The 19,910-nt window shown below is 42.3% G+C and overlaps 1 protein-coding gene and 1 long non-coding RNA gene across 2 annotated transcripts in view; one reads left to right on the forward strand and one right to left on the reverse strand.

Moving 5' to 3' along the window:
- LOC5518271 overlaps nucleotides 1-1,966 on the reverse strand; it is a 59,478-nt gene extending 57,512 nt beyond the window's left edge. Inside the window, exon 1 of the mRNA XM_032362896.2 lies at nucleotides 1,650-1,966. Within this exon, the coding sequence (XP_032218787.2) occupies nucleotides 1,650-1,716 (67 nt within the window). The 5' untranslated portion in view covers nucleotides 1,717-1,966. The remainder of the gene's footprint in view (nucleotides 1-1,649) is intronic.
- Nucleotides 1,967-18,155: 16,189 nt separating this feature from the next.
- LOC116601953 lies at nucleotides 18,156-19,575 on the forward strand. Its single transcript, XR_004290224.2, has 2 exons — nucleotides 18,156-18,284; nucleotides 18,640-19,575. It is a non-coding gene; the product is annotated as an uncharacterized LOC116601953 (long non-coding RNA).
- The last annotated feature ends 335 nt before the right edge of the window (nucleotides 19,576-19,910 follow it).

Genomic DNA, 19,910 nt, shown 5'->3' on the forward strand with positions numbered 1-19,910 from the left:
CATATAACGGAGAAAAAAAACCTGCATTTCCCGCTACTATCTCTGTTTATGCTTCAAATACCCCGTTAGCGCTTTTAACCAATAAAATTCGCGAAACCGGGCGAAAATGTCCAAACATCCGCTCCATCAAGACAAATCGCCGCTGGTTGTCGCACTTAAAAAGCACACTCATCAATTAAGAATGCGAAAATCCGTATGAAAATTTTTTGAACCGAGTTTATCCCCCGGACTAATTGCTAACAAACTCTAAAATAGACTTAAATAGCTGTCAATCTTGCACAATTACCCGAAAGCCTTTCTTAAGGCAGATAAACATCGTTTTGCAAAAATACTTTCACCGTTTATCATCCCTTCTAGTAATTTCTGCTTTAGCTGGTGTGTAGATGGCGTTCTCTTCTGAAGCTTATTGCATTGCCTGGTGTTTCATAATTACCCATCGGAAGATAACTCTGTTATTATACCTAAGTCGTGAAAAGATTAATTTTCAATATTCTAGCACTTACAAACGATGGGATAAGATTATAATTATTTTTACCCGGTGCAAGATGCCGGCCGCATGTAAAATCCATTTTTTTCCGCCATTTTATTGTTTACGAAAACAATTGTTTGGGAAACATAATAATGGCCCTCCAGCAGAAGGCAGCGCGACTTTTACTCGATTAGTCTATTTTTCTAATGGCCAGATTTTAAGCACGCAAAATATCAAGAGTTGAGCTACTTCTTTCTCCCCTTCCCCAAATTCCTCTTCCTCTCGTCCTCTTCGCCCACGCTCGGTTTGGAGCTTGCAATTTTGATAGAACATAGTCATATTCTGCTTAAAAAAGCCTGCCAGTTATGACTCAATGGCTGGAGTCGTTATAATATAACCCTGGGAATTCTTTGGTAGATTCGGATGTACCATGCAGAGCTGACATTTTTACTTTCCAACATTTAGATATTACGCTTTGTATGCAATGCAAATAATTTTTCGTCGTGGGTATTATATGACAGTGGCCGGCCAAACAGCACATGTGAAACTTGATCTTCATGACACTCTGAAACTAGCGCTCATAGGGCATTGCAAATATTAATACACTCCGCTATCATGAATTCGTTTATGTAAACGTGGAAATTGAGCGTAGCATAACTATGGAAAAAGCAATTGAATGATTCTTCAAATATCTGGTATTGCCATCTTATGTCTGTGTTTTTAATTAATAACATTACGAAAGAAATATATAATATTGTCAGCGTGTAATGGCCATTGACCTATAAGACATTACTATAAATCAACACGAACACATTATTCTATAATCTCGATTGCGAAAGTCATGTTAAAAAACGCCGCAGCATTTATATTTTTAAAACACATTTTATTTAAGTTTGTTGAGCGATTAAGCGAATATTAGATATAGAACTTACCAAATATATCCAAATATATTTTTCGACTATTAAAATGTAGGTATCCAGTAAGACCGAGGTGCTGATTATTAGCTTGACATCACATGAAGGGGGTACTATTCGAAATATTGACTAACATTGTATTGATGTGCAAACCTCTAGTATTGATACAAAATCGGTGCAAAAGCGTTAAAATCCATCAGAAAAGGTATCACTGCTAGGCATGCTTTGAGGCACAGTAAAACCGTGCGTTATAGTGTAGAACGTACCTTCTTTCGCTAGGACACAGGTTACAAGTGCGCACAGAACACAGATCAGCATACTTGTGCAAACCATCCCCGATTTTATGTAGGAAATCACGGCCCTCAAATCTGTGTCTTAAGCAAGGTCTTGTGATTTGTCAGTTTACGATCAGGACGCAGAACAGTCAGGGGATTTGCCTCCTGCGCAAAACCTGTTTATGTACCACCGAATGCGCCTCGCGTAATGGAAGTCGCGGATTGAGGACAAAAATGCTATAGCTGCTGCCTTACCCCCCGAGAATGAAATATAATTGGATGATTGTGCCATTCGCTCACCGAGACTTATATACCATTTGTATTTCAGAAGATTTATTAACTCGTGAATACATCATGTGGAATAAGTAATCATCCAACCAGAGGTAAGACCATCAGAACAGCTTCCACCAATCCCCCCGCTTACCATTAGACAATAAGATTAATCTCAAGCGGGAAACTATTCTAGAAGGGTTGAAGTGACCTCAGTATCGCTCGCTGGGGGCTTTATGTGCCTAAACTGTGGTCGTGTCGAGTTTGCGGTAATCAATCAATTCCTTTTTTTACAAAACCGCATAAATAACGCTTCGTTAACACATGCGAAACAATCAGTCGATCATGTTTGCATCAAGTTGATGCAAAAAAGTAACCTAGTCTTCAGCGCAATATGGTAACAATTTATCATGAAAAACGAATTTGCAACGAAGCACTTGGTAAAATAGATCATCGCATTTTTTTTAACCAAAACTCTTTGGCTTTGGTAAGCTGCTGCAATTAGTGGTTGATTATCTTAGTTCTTTGGCTGACGAACACAAACAGATAAGAAAAGGCTAACCAAGAAACCAAAGTAACTCCTCTAATAGGACATAAAAAATCACTAAAAAATTAACTAGTTGCTTTATAGAACGTTGCTATAGACGTATACACTGTGATTTTGTCATTTAAAATTGGGGAAAAGCAAATAGAAAAAAAGAAACGGATAAAAATTCAATCGTAAAAAAACCCGCCCACAGTGCGGAGAAAAAAAAACAAAAACAAAGTCCGTGTCATTTCTTCAAAATGCTGCCTTTTCGAGATTGTTCTTTTGGTTGCTAAAATCCTATTTTCCCGTCGACGTGTCACGATTCGTTTCCTAGCACATTACGAGAAACGCTACGTCAACCTTTAGTAATTGATGATAAAAAGGTGATTGAAAAATGATTTTTCATATTAAAAAAAGGAAAATGATATTCACATTATTCCTTTGGCAGCGGTTAATAAACTTTCTTCGACCAAATAAGAATTAAATCATCTCTAGCATGTAGTATGCCTTTATAAAATGTCTTATTGGTTTTAAGTAAGAAGATAAAATAAATAAATAATACTAGCCCTCTTTCAATAAATACAATAAATGAAAATAAATGCCGTTATAACAGAACTTCAAATATTTTTGCCAAATAAAAAAAATGCTGACTCCTTTCAGACAGATATTTAGCTGTCAACTATGACAAAAAGACAAACCGAAAAGGTCTATCTATTTTCTACTTCCCTTCCACCTGTTCTCTTTGCATTGTCTTGATTAGAAACGATAACGCCAAGGATGATTTGGGCAACATTATGTCTCCCCTGTCTTAGAGATGAGAAAATGGCAATCAATTACGGCGGGTACTTTTAACATGGTGCCGCCAGTCTATACCCTCTGTATGTTCCTTCTATGAGATATGTTTATACTTCAAAATACTCGACTCAATTTTACAATGCAATGTCCTTTATTCACTACTAAAATCAAAGAAACGAAACGGTAGTCATGGTAATGCATCTTTAACTGCCGCTGTGACGGCGGGCTCATCGTCTTTTTCGTTCACTTCTCACGGAAAAGATGCACCAACCAAGATTCTCCGGGTTCAATCGAGCCCAATCCAGCTGAAATAGTAAGTGAATCTTCCCATCCATCGCCTTCCGCGATAGCCCAGGCTCTCGTTGCCGACACGTCATCCATCTCTATGATTTCTGGTGCCAACTTTGAGCTCCCTGTTTGTTAGGCGACTCATGTCAATAAAGAAACCGTAGTCTAGCGCCTGTAGGCCACACGGTAGAACACTCCACCGGAGAGTCTATGTACCAAACGGTGAGAGCAAACAAGAGGCTAGCTTCTCCGATTGATGTTATTATGATCGATAAAGAGCATCCTCACGCGGCAAAACGGATTCGTTCGGATTCCGAAAACCTAGACCGCATGGTCGAAAATGATAAAGAGGGCGATACTGAAGGACTACTTTCACCTTACTCGCGCTGGGAAACTAGCGGGGAGCTGGATGCTTTTCTGAAAGTTATTCAAAAGCCCCTACAGCGCTTCAAGAGAAGGTCAATTATTAAAGAATTCCACGGCAAGCTTCGGATGCTGCCTTTACTCTTTTTCTTGATTCCTACCTCACAACCATGGTCAACGGTATTGAAAACCCCGACAATGTAATGAAAGACACTCAAGATAAGCTTCTTGATATACTGGGACCCTTGTGTGCCACGTATGAGAACTTGAATATGATCTATGATGCCATAGATGATAATAAAATTGTCCTAGAACAAAAATACCGTCTCACGTATGTCCCAATGTACCAAACGAGCCATTATGCTTTTAGGTGATACGTCAGCCCAATTATCCACCAAGAGGCGTGAGCAAGTTCTCACTGAATCCCATGCTAGCATCATTGGGAAAATAAGAGTTTCCAGACTGTGGCAAACAACTGTTCGGGGAAGGTTTTGGGCCAAGATTGAAGCTTCGCTTTGAAACAGCAAACACTGTAACTAGTGCTGCAAAAGCTGGCAAGCAGCCTTTTCGAGGAGCTGCCACCCCACGCTTCCAAGGACCACACAGGGGTGGTAGAGGCAGAGACTTTCAAAGGTTTCTATCGTCCAGGCATGTCAGGGCAGACCTCAACCCAAGCCTACCGGGGCAGAGGCAGGGGCCAGTTTCGCTACCAGTCGCAGTAACAGCCTTAGTACCAGCCCAAACAGCAGCAACGGCTCCACCAACCAGTACACATCTTATGAAAGGTATATCAAATCACCGTACTTATCTTGTAGAAACCCCTTTTGCGGGCAGGCTGAAACATTACCCAAGTGGGTACAAATAACAAACGATCCCTGGGTCCTACAAGCCATATTAGGGTACCTGATAGAATTTAAGAGCACACCCTCGCAATCCTATCCACCTCACAGTATTTTCACTTCCTAGGAACACCAGCTTCAGATAGACCAGGAAGTGCAAAAACTGCTTTCAAAAAAAGGCAGTTCACTTTGTCCAAGAATACCAGCGCAATCTTCCAGGGTTTCTCATCACACGTTTTGTAGTACCCAAAAAGGGTGGGGTCTAAAATCATAAACCTAAAACAAACCTAAAACAACTCAATCAGTTCATACCATACGAACATTTCAAAATGGAGTCAGTTCTGATGCTGAAAGATCTTTTAACAAAAGGGGACTTCATGGCAAAACTAGACTTGAAGGATGCTTACCTGACAGAACCCATAGACAGGGATTACCAGAGGTTCCTGCGCTTCCTGTGGAAGGATTCTATCCTAGAGCACTCTTGCCTCCCATTTGGGTTAGCCAGCAGTCCAAGGGTATTTACAAAAATACTAAAACCAGTTTAGGCGGTCCTCCGACAGAGGAGAATCAGACTCATAGCATAGCTAGACGACATTCTTTTAGAAGCAAACTCAGAACACAAACTACATCAACATGTGTCTATGACAGTACATCTCTTGGAAGAACAGGGGTTCATAATAAATTATCAGAAGTCAGTCTTGACTCCATTCAAAAACATAGAGTTCCTAGGTTTTCAAGTCAACAGAGAAATTCTCTCCCTAAGCTTACCAAGGGACAAAGTAAGGAAGATCAGACAAAGATGTCAACAGCTTATAGAAAACCCTCAAACAACAGTAAGGGAATTATCAAAATTCCTGGGCCTCCTATCCTCTTCCATTTAAGCAGTCTTTCGTTCCCCCCTCCACTACCGTTACCTCCAAGAGGCAAAGAACAAGGCTTAGCGGACTCTACAGTCCTACGAAGCAACAGTTTTGATAAACCAAGATGCTTTACAGGAGGTAACATGGAAAGGATTTGACCACCAAGCTGCAAAGATTCCTCTTCCAATATCGTGTTACACCTCACACGACAACAGAATTGTTAAACGGCCGTAAGTTGAAGACAAGGTTTGACTTGTTACACCCTGCTTTCCAAGGTCGAGTCAGGAACAACTAGAGTAATATGAGATATCACGATAGCAAGTGTAAAATGTATCGTTTGTCATTAATTGTATACACCCCTTGTAGTATCCGCTCGTAGTGAGAGGGAAAACCGAGTGTACAAACTCAACGTTTTATTCAAGATGGCGACTCACTCAACTCAGTTACAAACACGTGCCCCAACATGCAATGCGGGCGCTACACAGGTATACCGAATACTACATCCTCCCCCAAGTATGGACTGCCATACTTAATAACAAATTTTGTGAGCTTAAGCAAGCTTAACGTCTAAACTGTAACATGTTCTAGAAACCACTAATAAAGCCTACTGTATAGCTAATGTTCGTAGTGTTCAAATGTTCATACTGTCCTTACAAGTCCAAACGCTTTGGAGATCTGACGATCCGACCAGATCGGGTTGTCTGAGATACACGAGTGTTCGCTGGAGTAGACGACTCTGCACTGATTGTTGGCAAAGGCGGCTGAGGACTCGGCCACTCTTCATCGGTGTCGTCTGCTTGTCCGGTTGGTTCCGCCGTATGCTCTTCGGTGGTGGGTACCGGAGCTGACCGATTCCTGCGAAGAATCCCTTCACCCGTTTTCACCAGATATGATCTGGGGTACTGTGTCGGTGATAGCACTTTGCCTAGTTTCGATTGGTCTTTGACCCACACAGTGTTACCGGGATTTAGAGACGATAACTCCCTGGCTCTATGTCGTCTGTTGAAGGAAACCTCTTGCTTGTTTCTGTATGTTTCTTCCTTCGCTCTCACAGCCTTTAAGTCGGAAGACATATTTCTGGGATGTAGCGTGCTTGACAGTACAGGCCCCATGAAAAGCTCACTTGGCGATAATCCATTCTGTAAAGGTGTAGAGCGATACGACAAGAGAGCAAGACCAATGTCCTTGTTCTTCTTAAGCAGTTCCTTAATCGTACGAACCGCTCTCTCTGCTTCTCCATTAGCAGGAGCATACTTAGGTGAGCTAGTATAATGGATAAAGGCGTACGTATCCGCAAACTTGCTTAATATTTCCGAGACAAACTGAGGACCATTGTCCGAAATAGCAGTCTGGAATTCCGTGTGTTGCAAATAGTTCCTTAAGAACATTGATGACATTTTCAGATGTTTTACTGTAAAGTCTCTTTATCTCTATTCAACGAGAATAGTAATCAACAACAATTAGATTGATTTTACCTTGGTAATTGAATAGATCCATACCAATTCTCTCCCAGGGTGTGATGGAAAGGAACTTGGCAGGAGTGGCTCACGCTGGTCTTCTTTAACCTTTGCACATGTGCCGCACTTAGAAACCATGTCCTGAATAATGGTAGAAAGCCCTGACCACCATACGGAGCTGCGAGCCCTTGCTCTACACTTGGTTATACCAAGGTGTCCGGTGTGGACGCAATTGAGGATTTCAAGCCTCATGGACCGGGGTATGACGATCCGCTCGTCATACAGCAAGATATCATCCACGACTGCTAGGTGACTCTGTGCCTCCCAATATGGCTGCATGAGGGGCCTATGTGGCATATAAGCAGGCCATCCTTCCATACAATACCTGCGAATGAGGGAGCACTCTTCGTCTACTTTCTGCGCTTCGCGTATTTCTGTGAGACGGTTTGGCGTTGCAGGAAGTCCATGCAATGTCTTACCCACATAGCTCTCAACTTCTTCAACCAACATGACGTCTTCCGGTAGTGGCTTTCCTACTGGCGCTCTCGACAGTGCATCCGCTGTGTGCTGCTGTTTACCTGGAACATAGACTACATGTGGACTGAAACGCATTAGTCTAAGTCGGAATCTCTGGATGCGAGGCGGCATCTTGCATAATTCAGTTGTATTAAGCAAAGTTACTAGAGATTTGTGATCTGTCTCTAGCGTAAACTTAAGACCTAACACATACTGCGCAAACCTTTCACAGGCCCAAGTAGCTGCTAAGGCTTCCTTTTCAATAACCGCATACCTCTGCTCTGTCTCCGACAGGACAGAGCACGGGACGCGTAGTACACAGGACGACGGGAGCCATCGTCCGCTATCTGTATCAGGACTGCACCAATTCCTGCGTTTGATGCATCTGCTGCGATTATGGTCTCACGCTTCGGACTGTAGAGCGCTAACACCTCCGATGATGCCAGGACCTCCTTAATCCTTTGGAATGCCTGTTGCTGGTCTGGACCCCATAGCCACTGTGCATCTTTATGAAGCAGCTGGCGCAGTGGACCGTTGAGATCCGCTAGTCTAGGCACGAACTTAGCAACATGGTTGACCATACCTAGGAACCTTTGGAGCTCTGTGACGGTTGTCGGTACTGGGCACCTGGTGATGGCATCTGTCTTACTGGGGTCGACGTAAATGCCACTACCGTCAATGATGTGTGCCAGGAACTTGATTGACCGTTTGTTTAACTCGCAATTGCTGTTTAGTGTCATCCCTGCATCCTGGATACGGTTTAGGACCGCTCGTACACGTTTGTCATGTTTTGCTTGGTCCTTCCCATGGATTAAGATGTCGTCCATCTGGCACACTACACCATCTAGTCCCTCCAGGATACCAGACATGGCGCGTTGGAAGAACTCAGGTGCGCTGTTGATCCCAAATGGCAGCCTGTTGAAACAAAATCTGCCAAAGGGGGTTATGAATGTGGTCAATAATTTAGACTGTTCATCAAGGGGAATTTGCCAAAACCCACTATTAGCGTCGAGTTTACTAAACACCATCCCCTGGGATAGTTTGGATAAACTTTCATCCACAGATGGCATCGGGTGTATTTCCCGCTTGACCCCTTTATTAAGCTGAGTCAGATCCACGCAGATTCGCACTCTGCCATTGGGTTTGGGAACACAAACAATACCCGAACACCACTCAGTGGGCACGGTCACGGGTGAGATGACGTTTTGTTTTAACATTGTCTCTATCTTTTCCTTTACCTTTGGCAACAGGGGATGGGGTACCTTTCTGGGAGTATACAAGCAAACTGGGACTGCCTCATCACGTAATGTTATGCGATATTCTGTTGCGATCTTCCCTAGACCTTGAAATTCCTTACGAAAGTCTTGGGGTGACTGGAGAATTTCCCCCACATCATTAAGCTTCACCAGCCCCAAGTCTACACAAACTTTCTTACTCAGTAAAGAGCAGGACTGGTTTCTAATAACATACATGCGTTCCTGGGTTTTGCTTTGGCGATATTTCAGGGTAGCCTGAAAAGTTCCAATAACCTCAAGGTCCCCCCTGGCCCCCTCAGTGTTTGCTGAGGTTTGTCTAGCTTCATTCCCTTTAGCCATGGAACTGAGTAACTTAGAACACAGACAGAGGCACCTGTGTCTAGTTTAAACTTTGTTGTGATCATTTACCCCTATTTGAGCAATCCAGGGATCATTTGCTTTCCCTGTAACCTCCCCAAGAAACAAGAAATCCTCTTCCCCAGGGCTTTCAACTTTATGAACATTTTTAGGAGCTGGGGCTTTCGTTTCGCTTTCGCAGACCCTCTGATAATGACCTTTCTTGTGGCATTTGTTACATGTCGCTAACCTAGCAGGGCAATCCTTTCTTTCGTGAGGTTCATTGCCACAGAAATGACACTTCTTACTCCCTTCGGAACCCCCCTTGGGACTAGGTTTAGCTTTCTTTTGGTTATTTTGGGGTTGTTTTTTTCTGATAAAGTATACACTAGAATCAGACGTGTTTATCTTCCTCTCTCTGTTCTCCTTTCTCATATCGTTCACTACACCGTTCAATAGCCTGGGCAAGAGTTAGATCCGCTTTCTGTTGCAGTCTGTCCGAGAGATTTTCGTCTAAAACTCCCACTACGAGGCGATCTCGAATCAACTCTTCTTTCAGAGTAGAGTAATTGCATTCATCTGGTAGGCGATATAAATCTTGTATGAAGTTGTCAATGGACTCACCTGGCTTCTGAACTCGCCTGTTGAATCGGGCCCTGTTCACAACAACGTTTCGGCGTGCGCCAAAATACGTCTCGAGTGCCGTTTTCATCTCACTATAACTCGCCTTCGATTCGTCGACTTTGAACGTCGTTAAAATATCATCTGCACAGTCTCCCATAGCGTAGAGTAGAGTGCTGACCTGCTCGGTATCCGTCTTGTCTTTGAGTCCCGAAGCAGTCCGGTACCGTTCAAATCTCTTGATCCATTTCGTCCAGTTCTCAATTTGCTCGAGGCCCTGTTTGCCCGAAGCGAAATTTTCCGGAAGAGGAAATTGTATCTGGGGTTTATGAGAGCTTGAGGCATCTTCTGGGTCCGGCATTTCTGCTTTTGAAACGCTGCCACCATGTAGTATCCGCTCGTAGTGAGGGGGAAAACCGAGTATACAAACTCAACGTTTTATTCAAGATGGCGACTCACTCAATTCAGTTACAAACACGTGCCCTAACATGGAATGCGGGCGCTACACAGGTATACCGAATACTACACCCATCCCCTCTAGGGAATATTTAGCACCATGCGCATGTGTGTTAGAGATATAAGCAACACGTGAAAACGAGTTTAGACACACAAGGTAAATATACAGTTTGTTGTGAAGTTGAGTAAAAACCCCTTGGAATATTGTGCTTGTTTGGGTTGCTTCATTTTGGTGCCGTGACCAGGTAAGAGGAATTCAAGAATAGAGAATTTTGACCTTGAAGTGTCGAATCTGTGATCTCACAAGCATGGCCGCTACAGATATAGCGCTCGAAGGAGATCAGCTTGAGTTAGAAAGTGAGATTTGTAAGCTGAGGCTCGAAGAGCTGGTCGATCTGGCGAAAGACTTGGAGATTCCAGTGGCTGAGTATGCAAATAAGGGGAGGATGCAAGTTTGCACGGTTTTACGGAGGTAGAAACTACGCGGAATTGGAAATAGTAGAGCTATTACCCCTGGTATTCCCCTACGATCCTATTTGGAGTCCACCCCAGCCTTGATACTCCCAAGACTGAGGCAAATTTTGAGATGTCATTTCAGAGAGAAAAATGTCGCGGATTTTTTTAACCAGCTGGCCTCACTGACCCAGTCCCCCGGGGGAGACGCCCAAACTTTCTTTATGAAAGCCCTTGATTTAAGACAGAAGATTATTTCTGCGTCTAAGTAAGCCAACGTAGTCAATAAATATTATTGGCCGTTAGTTCAAAGCGTGTTACTACACACTATCGAAACAGGGTTACAGGATGATGCTATCCGAGGTAGGGGTTAGACCTTTGTTAAGGGATCAACATGTTGCTGATGAAGTGTTGATACAAGAAGTGAACGTTGCAGCTACAACAGAAAGCGAGCATAAGGCTAAGATACAGTCCGGTTATTGGATATCTGATATCAATTTGAACAGTTTGATTCCAGCACAGAAAGACACTGTAAAAAGCTAATCCTTGCACACGGGAACGCATTTTCAAAGAATGATGATGACGAAGGATTCATTTCAGATCTAGAAATGAGTACCAAACTATCTGACGAGAAACCAATTCAGAAGACCTATAACTCCATTCCCCGTCCCCTCTATCCAGGAGTAAAAGCAAACATAGAAGATTTAGTTAATCGCGACTGGATACGGAAGACTAAATCACAGTATTCACCCCCGATTGTTTGTGTAAGAAAAAAATCTGGAGAATTAAGGCTATGCATTGATTTTAGAGAACTAAACCGCAAGTCCATTGCAGATAGGCATCCCATCCCACGAGTTCAAGAGGCCATAGACAATCTCGGAGGAAACAGCTGGTTCTCCCTTCTGAACCAAGGGAAAGCATACCACCAAGGGACAATACACCCAGACAGCTGCCATCTTACAGGGTTTGTGACCCCTTGGTAACTTTTCGAGTGGGTCAGGATCCCGAAGGGGCTCACCAATTGTAATGAGTTCTAAATAAGGTTTATTGGTTCTATTTCTGCGTTGGTTATATACATGCTTGATTGTGATGATCACTGTTGAGCGCTAGTTTAGTGAGAGAGGGTTAACCAGTGTCAGATTACAACTAAAGTCCTTGCGTGACATATATCATCACATCTCCCTTTCCGAGATATAGTTTTCAATCAAGGTCTATAATAAATTTCGATATATACAAATGATTCAATAACAGTAACTTGGACTATAACTAATTTCATTCGTGTGACTCGCACTGTTCAGTTTTTTTTATACATATCGATCTGGGGGTCTCACCCCCCTTCCGCTGCGTGTCACAGACGTGCCTGGTTATCCATGGGTGTTGCTGGTTGGTTGAGGGTTTGCAGTCGCTGTCGGATTAAGAGAGGCTCTCTGATCCGCTGTTGTTCTGTTGCACTGTTGTTGTTGACGGTGGAGTAGGCGGTGGGACACTCCTGATTTGTACCCTATTGCGCCGGACTTCGTATGGTGTTGACAAATGATATGATCGCGGCATGTCTTCCAGTTTTTACGTCACCACTGCTGATTTCCATTTCTTTGATTCTTGATCTTGGATAGTAACGGTCTTTCCTTGGTGAAGAGGTGGTAGGGGCTTTGTGTGCTGGTCATGATAGTGTTTATGTACGTCTTGTCTGTATTTTAGTCTGTCGATGACGTCATCACTGTCCTTGGTTCTTCTGCCAAGCAGAAGTTCTGCTGGTGATGGTAACTTGGAGTTAATTGTGGTCGTGAGAAGACACAGGAGTGCCATATTCGGGTCTGTGTGCGATCTCTTTGCTTCGATGAGCGCCGATTTGACGTACTTCACTTGTCTCTCAATAAATCCGTTGCTTTTTGGGTAGGTTGGCGAACTTGTGATGTGCTTAAAACCGTACTTCATCGCAAATTCTTCAAATTCCTTGCTTGAGTATTGTGGACCATTGTAGGATCGAATTACTTGAGGGATGCCTTGCTCGCAGAATATCTTTTTCAGGATGTCGATGAGGGTCATACTTGTGCATTTCCCTTTGGGGATCTTCCCTACGAATTGATACTTTGAGTAGTAATCCGAAATTAGAAGATATTCCGAGCCTTCAAGAAAAAAATAGATCTGTTGCGATGGTGTGCCATGGCCGAGGTGGGATTTCAATTTGGATCCTGACACGTGGTGCATGATTTTGTTGTTGTGTCAATATCTTGATTGATATTACTCCAGAAAACTGACGTTCTGCTCTAAGCTTGGTTTTCTTTGCGCCTTGATGGGCCTCATGTAGCTTAAGGAGCACTTCACGTTGGAGAGCTGAGGGAATGATGAGTCTCTGGCCTTTCATCAAAATCCCATCGAGGTACTTGCTGTATTCTAGACGGCCAGCCTTTGTAAACGATTTCCTTGAGTGTGATTAATTCTTCGTCGGAGCTTGTGTATTTCTTGATCTCTTTCAACATGGAGTTGCTGAATTGGGAACACACTTCTTGAATCTGGACATTCATGCCTTCGATAGGGTGCGATTGACAGCCTTGATAAGGCTATTAGCATTTCTTTCCCTGGTATGTATTTTATACTTAGATCATATGGTTGTAGTCTCAGGAGCATTCTCGGTAGGCGTGGTGGTGCAGCTGTAAGGTGTTTGAGGTGTATGCTCTCGAGAGGCTTGTGGTCGCTGTGGACGGTGAATGGTCGACCGAATAAATATATATGAAACCGTTCGCATACATAGACTAATGCTAACAGCTCTCTTTCGATGTTTGCATACCTGGTTTCTACGTTTCTACGAAGGCTACTGGTTTCCCTTCTTGGATAAGTACTGCTCCGAGCCCTTTTAACGATGCATCTACTTGAAGCGTGACTTCTTCTGTGCTGCCAAAATAAGTGAGGGTGGTTCCGTCGCTGATGGAATGCTTGATCTTGTCAAAAGCTTCTTGGTAGTTGGCGTCCCATTGGAACAATCGCTTCTGTTTTATGATTTCCCTCAGTGGTAATGTGAGCAGGCTCAGGTTTGGGATGAAAGGGCTCATATATGTAGCTAGCCCCTGGAATGTCTGCAACTCCCGTCGGTCGCTTGGGTATTATTTCCTTGAGGGCGGATACCTTGGGTCTGGCTTGACACCATCTTCACCACATATGACACCGTTTTCTGGCGTCTCTGGAGCATCCCTTGAAAATTGCGGTCGTGATCTTCGGCCGTCTTACCAGAGACAACGATGTCGTCTGCAATGTCTGCATGTCTGTCTGGCATTCTTGTATAGTCGGGCCTTGAGCCTTAATTGGTATTTTCCGCGCTCCCTCTGCGATCTTGTCTATGGTGCAGGTTAACGATATGAGCTTTAACTCGAGCGCGGTAGGTAGACCAATAATAGCTTTGCCCTGCGCATTTGTAACAAAAAATCTAGCTAGGGCATTCTTCCCTGAGTACCTACATTCTATGTCACATGTGCCGAAATGGTTTATTATTGTGCTTCCGTAAGCCGTCAATACAGTGTTCGATTTCATTAACATATTTTGCTTTGGTTGACTGTTTTCATCTATGTTGAGAGGGAACATACTGCGATAAAGCCTTATTGGTATTATGTTCGCCTGTGCGCCAGTGTCAAGTTTTGCTTTTATGGCTTATCGTGCGCTTGGGGCAAGTTGATTTCTAGTTGAACGAACGCTTCATCTTTTGTTGATTTCGGTTGCCGACCTGGGTTTAATGTTTCAACACCGATTGTTTCAAACGTTAGTGTCTCGAATTCCTCGCTCATGTAATTGTCGTTGTCTTGTATTTCATTTACTCGCCTATTACTTTGGCTCTGTTGCCTTTTCCTGTTCGCTGCGTTGGTATAGTTGCGCGGAAATTGGTTAGGCACGTTTTAAGGCTTGCTTTAAGCCTGCAGACCTTACTCCAGTGATTTGGTTTGGAGCAAAACTCACAACATGTGCCAAACGCTTGACATTTTCTGGGCCCATGATCTCCCCCGCGATTTCCACATTTTCGGTTTTGGTTTGCTGGATAATTCCGATTTCCTGAGTACTGATTCTGGGTTCCTGATTTTCCTACTATGCATATGCCGGCTGCTTCGCTGGTGTTGTGTAGCTGGGCGACATGGGCTTGCGTGGCTTCGTATGTTCTGGCACAGTCGACCGCTTGATCGAGATTCAAGGTTTCATCTTTTTCTAATATCCGTTCCTGAACTTTCTTGTGCCTTCTTCCGATGATAAGTTTCTCGATCAAACGCTCTTCCGTTTCTTTCTGGTCATGAAACTTACATTTCAGGGCCTGATTACGGCATCTGGTCATAAAATCATCGGTGCTCTCATCATTTGATTGCCTGAGTTGTTGCAATTGCTAGTCTATAGTTGGTACGTCGAGCTAAGTGGGTTTCGAATTTCTCCCAAATAACACTGGGTTTTATTTTGTCTGTGTTGTCAAACACGAAATTGTTATGGATATCGACTCCCTGGCGGCCTAACCAAAGGAGGATATACGATGCTTTCTCGGCCTCGTTTTCCTTGGAGAAGGGGCCGGTAAATACTAGGTTGCAATATTGTTTAAAGCGATTGAATTCATCATTAATGTCTTCTGCAGACCAGTTCATTTCAGGCGGAGTGAATCCGGATGCCATGGTTGTTGATACAACACGCAAGACGAAAGGCTGGTTTCTTTATTTATTTCAACTCTTTCCACTTACCGGCTGTCGTATTTGTGGGCAACTAAGGCCTAAAGAAATCGGAGCGAGAACAACACAACAAGTCGATTCAACGCCTCTCTTTACTCTCCTCAATATCACATGATGTGTAATACAGGAAACCCACATAGTCCTGCATACACAACATTCCTTCCTTTTCTTCGAAATGTTAGAAAGATAATAATTTGCATAAACATGTAGCAAAAATAAAATATAAGTCTAAAAATATAATAAAAGTCTATAAAAGTTCAGTGTTTCTTAAGTGCACCAGTCCCTTAGATTCAACTGAGAAGTTCCAAATAAAAATTTCAAAATCGCTCAAAATTGGTTTAAAGTTAGCCCCTGGTTCCCTTATCATGGTTAAAAAGTTTGAGTTACATACATTAAATATTTTTCGAGAAATTCCGAATTTACGATTTTGCCTATAAAATCGCGGATTTGGGGGCATTTTTCACCTTGCGTAAAAAATCGCAAAATGTTCTTTGAATATACGCGGAATTAAAAATAGCGATACAGATCCTTAGAAAGGAGCCGTCTTTATTAGATACACATACCTGTTTGAACAGGAGACAAATCACAAAAAATAAACTCTACCCTTGCTGTATACTAATCTCATTTGCTGTATAATTGTCTTGGTTCATTCTTGGAAGTTACTGGAAGTCAATAAAGACATTACCATGAAAAATATTTGCTATTTTGTACAGATTTCCCTGTCATTCATTAATGATGAATTTAAGTAAAAGATATTCAAGCACGTCAGTTCTTACCTTCTGCCAAGATGTTTCTGGGAAAAAGGCCGATTTATGAGATTAATTTCAATGCAAAGGTCAAGTACTTGAACCCGAGTCTGGTTTAAGATGACAACAATTGATCGGCGTCCCTGTCATTTTCAGGCGTCCCTGTCATTTTCAGGCGTCCCTGTCATTTTCAGGCATCCCCGTCCCAGAAAAACGATCAGAACCAACAACGATCGCAATTACAAAAAGCCCAGTAAAAACGAAAAACCTAAAGAGATCAAATAACAGGTCAGATGACATTGCGATAACGTAGAATGTGAGAGTGAACGCAACAAAATACGATCACTACCTCAACACACCAAGAAATGACGATTTTGAAGCATCAGAAACAAACCCATTTGACCAGCCTGTTGTCCATGAACAGTACATATCCACTTCAAACTCTGTCTTTGGCAAGATTTTAGCATCGTAATCTAGGACATGTGTTGGTTGTAACAAATTAATGATTGTCATTCTGTCACCAAACAAATCCATCTGCAAGGCATGCAACATGTCAACATGTATTTCATCCATTTCAAGGGATCGTTCAAAGGAGAACAGTATGATTCTGACAGACCGCCACAAATTATTTAAGAATAACGCATCTTGTAGACCATTTGGTGAATTCTTAAGTACAACACTGCTAGATCGGCTGGACAACGGAGCGATCTTACTTGTGGGCAGAGTTGGTAGCTCGTCACATTGGAGCCCACTCTGTCATGATGCTCGGTATCTTAATTTGTGGATGGTGGATCGTCTTTTCAGACTCGACAGGGTAACAGACGCCCCCTCCTATCAGACCGTCCTTGATGATAAGTCGGGAAATGACCATATCCTGTTAACTGAAGACAGCCGGACCTACTTTGGACTTGAATGCGGAGGTTGGTTCTTTACCCCTACATCCCTACCACACTACGGGGCTCATGCTGACCAATTATATTCGCTCCCTGGGCATCCCTTGCCTCCTCCATACTAATGATAGGCACAATGGCCAGCTTCAGGTACCTTTGGACAAGGGACAATATGCCTCCTTGCAGTCTACGTATGAGCGAAATTGTGCAGTGGCCAAGTCAGCGATCTTCTTAACCGCGTTCCCTTTGGTGCGCCTGGATATTTCCTGGGCCTAAAAAAGTCAATCTTGCAAAAGGTGGTGCCCTAGCTCAGGTTCTTGGTCGATTCCAGTAGGGAGGTCTTTGCATTAATCCCTAGTAAGAAACAGAAGTTTGAGAGCTTATTCGTGACTCCTTTTCGCTGCTCACTGTCCCTGTTAAGACACTACAAAGACTGGTGGAGTGTGTGTCATTACGTTAGCATTGAGAACAAGCTCGAGTTCGACTTTTTAGATTGTGCCCAATGCGCATCAGTTCTGCGCAACTCCGTGTGTTCAAGTCGTCCTGTCAAGTCGCAGTGCTACGAGATTTCTCCGAAAATTTGTCACAGAACGAGTTTTGTGGAAGGTAAATTGAGTCCAATTTGAGAACTTTTTCATGTTTAAAGCAGTCATCTATCACCTACTAACACTTTCCAAAATTAGACTAAGATGCCTTGGTGTTTAAAACCGAGAAAGTATAAAGAAATACAGTAAAACCGGTTCTTATATTTTGGGGTAGTTACTAAGTATTAAAGCAAAATAGGTTCTTATTAGGTTCTTGATATTTTTAGATACCCTACTGTATATATGTTATATCAGTAAATCTTTATGAAAGGCAAAATTTTAGCAAATTTATATTTTAAAGCCCCAAAATTTGTTTCATTTTTTATGGAGTAACCCAATATATATAAGAACCTTTTGAATTTTTTTAGGTATAGTAGGTTCTTATATTTTGGGGTATTCAAATCTAACATTTCTGCTTAAACGTTTTTAAATAACTAGGTTTTTAAACTCCTAGGCTAGACAGGAAGGAGAGAAACTTCAAAAATAAGTTCCAGTCATCAAAATAGGGGGGCGCGGTCTGTTGCATTTGAATCTTGCATTTGAAATAATGTATGTTATTGATTGAATTTTTCTAGGAAAAGAAAACTATTCATCTGGAAGAGACAACACGAGCTGTGCCTTTTAAAAGAAGAACTCACGCTGGGGCCGGACCACCCCTCCAACGCGTCTCCGAACGGTGGGTGAACAAAATCAAGATGGCGCCATGTAGCCCGTAAATGATCGCGCGAGTTTTCAGGCTTGATCTCCTTTGCAAAATGGGTTGCCTTTAGAAGAATTAGGCGGGGACTGGGTATGATATAGATTCATTTGGCGCCTAAATCTAGATTCATAAAGAAATGTGTGGTGCGGTATCACATGAGTATTTTCATTTAAGCTTTTACATTTTATTGAAATGCCAATCCTTAATTCTATTTCCATACGATTATAGCTCGAGGCTTTGTGTTTAAAATATTCATTTATTAAAGGCATTTACAATTGATTTAATTTTTTTCCATATTGTGTGACCCTTTCTTCTTTGATATTTACAACAGGTTGTTGAATTGTGTGTGGATGAAAATGAACTTCCCAAGAAAGCTCCACGAGTTGTGAGGCCATCAGTTACCACTGAATTATCACAGTTATCGTCCGACAAGTTGAAATTCTGTTAATTAAAAGTAAATGGAAGGGTTTTAACCATCCCATCACGGCAAAAAACACTTGCAGGATGCATAATAGGAAGGGTATGATAATTGTATCTTTTAGGATTGGTTTAAAAAATTCCCCACAATCATCCCCATCCATTTGATATTTTATCTTCTTTAGAAGAAATATCTTTATATGTGTATATGATACTTTTATGTATATGTATATATATTTAAACCTTGTTTAATAATATGTAACTCAAAGTATCATTTGTACCAATTTGTTTTTTGACGAATCAAAGTAAAGATTTTTTTTACGATGCACTGCTATAACATGCAATATTGTGCCTCTGACTCAGGGCCGTAGCAGGGGGTAGGGCATTGGGGGCACGTGCCCCTCCCCCCAATATTTTAAAAAATATATAAAAAAATGACCAGTAGGGGCGTGACTGTGCCCCCAAATACTTGTGACTGGGACTTGTGACTGTGACTGATATTAAAGTCCCACTACCCCGAATGTTCTACATGGGGCGCGCGAAGACTTACGGGCAAAATATGTACGGGTTAAGTTTCTGATTGCAGCTCATACCACAGGGAAAAGCCTTCTACTAAGATTTTGCCGCTTTTGTGGCGAGTAAGAAGAGATTACAATTTTTCGCGAGATAGAAACCAATTGTGAAGCTTTAGATTCGAAATATCACCCCACAAATACACTTTCTGCGAATGTGTAGTCTTGCTACAAAGAGTAGTAAAAGTATATATTTTTAAAACATTTTTGCAAATGAGCAACTGTGTATTTATAATTTACACACCCTGAGTACTAAAAGTGTATTTCTCGCGATGCATTAAGAAAAAAATCCATATTTTTTTTCATAGAATAGAAGAAGTGTATTGGCAGCTGTTGTTGATAGTGTAGCTTGGTGTTGGTTTTAGTGGAGGTGTTGTTAGCCAAGAAGTTACAGGTGGTGTAGCTTGTATTCTTAGTGGAGGTGTTGTTATTGGAGAAGTCGTTAGTGGAAGTGTTGCTAGCGGAGGAGAAGCTTTTAGTGGACCTGTTGTTAGCGGATAGTGTAAGCAGAGAAGCTGTTAGTGAAAGAATTGTTTTTTGATATATGAAAATGTTGGAATTTTAGAAGTGTGAGGAGAAGATTGGAGAGGAAGGTCAATATGCTGAAGGCAGC

This window comes from Nematostella vectensis, chromosome 1 (assembly GCF_932526225.1).
Source record: "Nematostella vectensis chromosome 1, jaNemVect1.1, whole genome shotgun sequence".
Lineage (NCBI taxonomy): Eukaryota > Metazoa > Cnidaria > Anthozoa > Actiniaria > Edwardsiidae > Nematostella > Nematostella vectensis.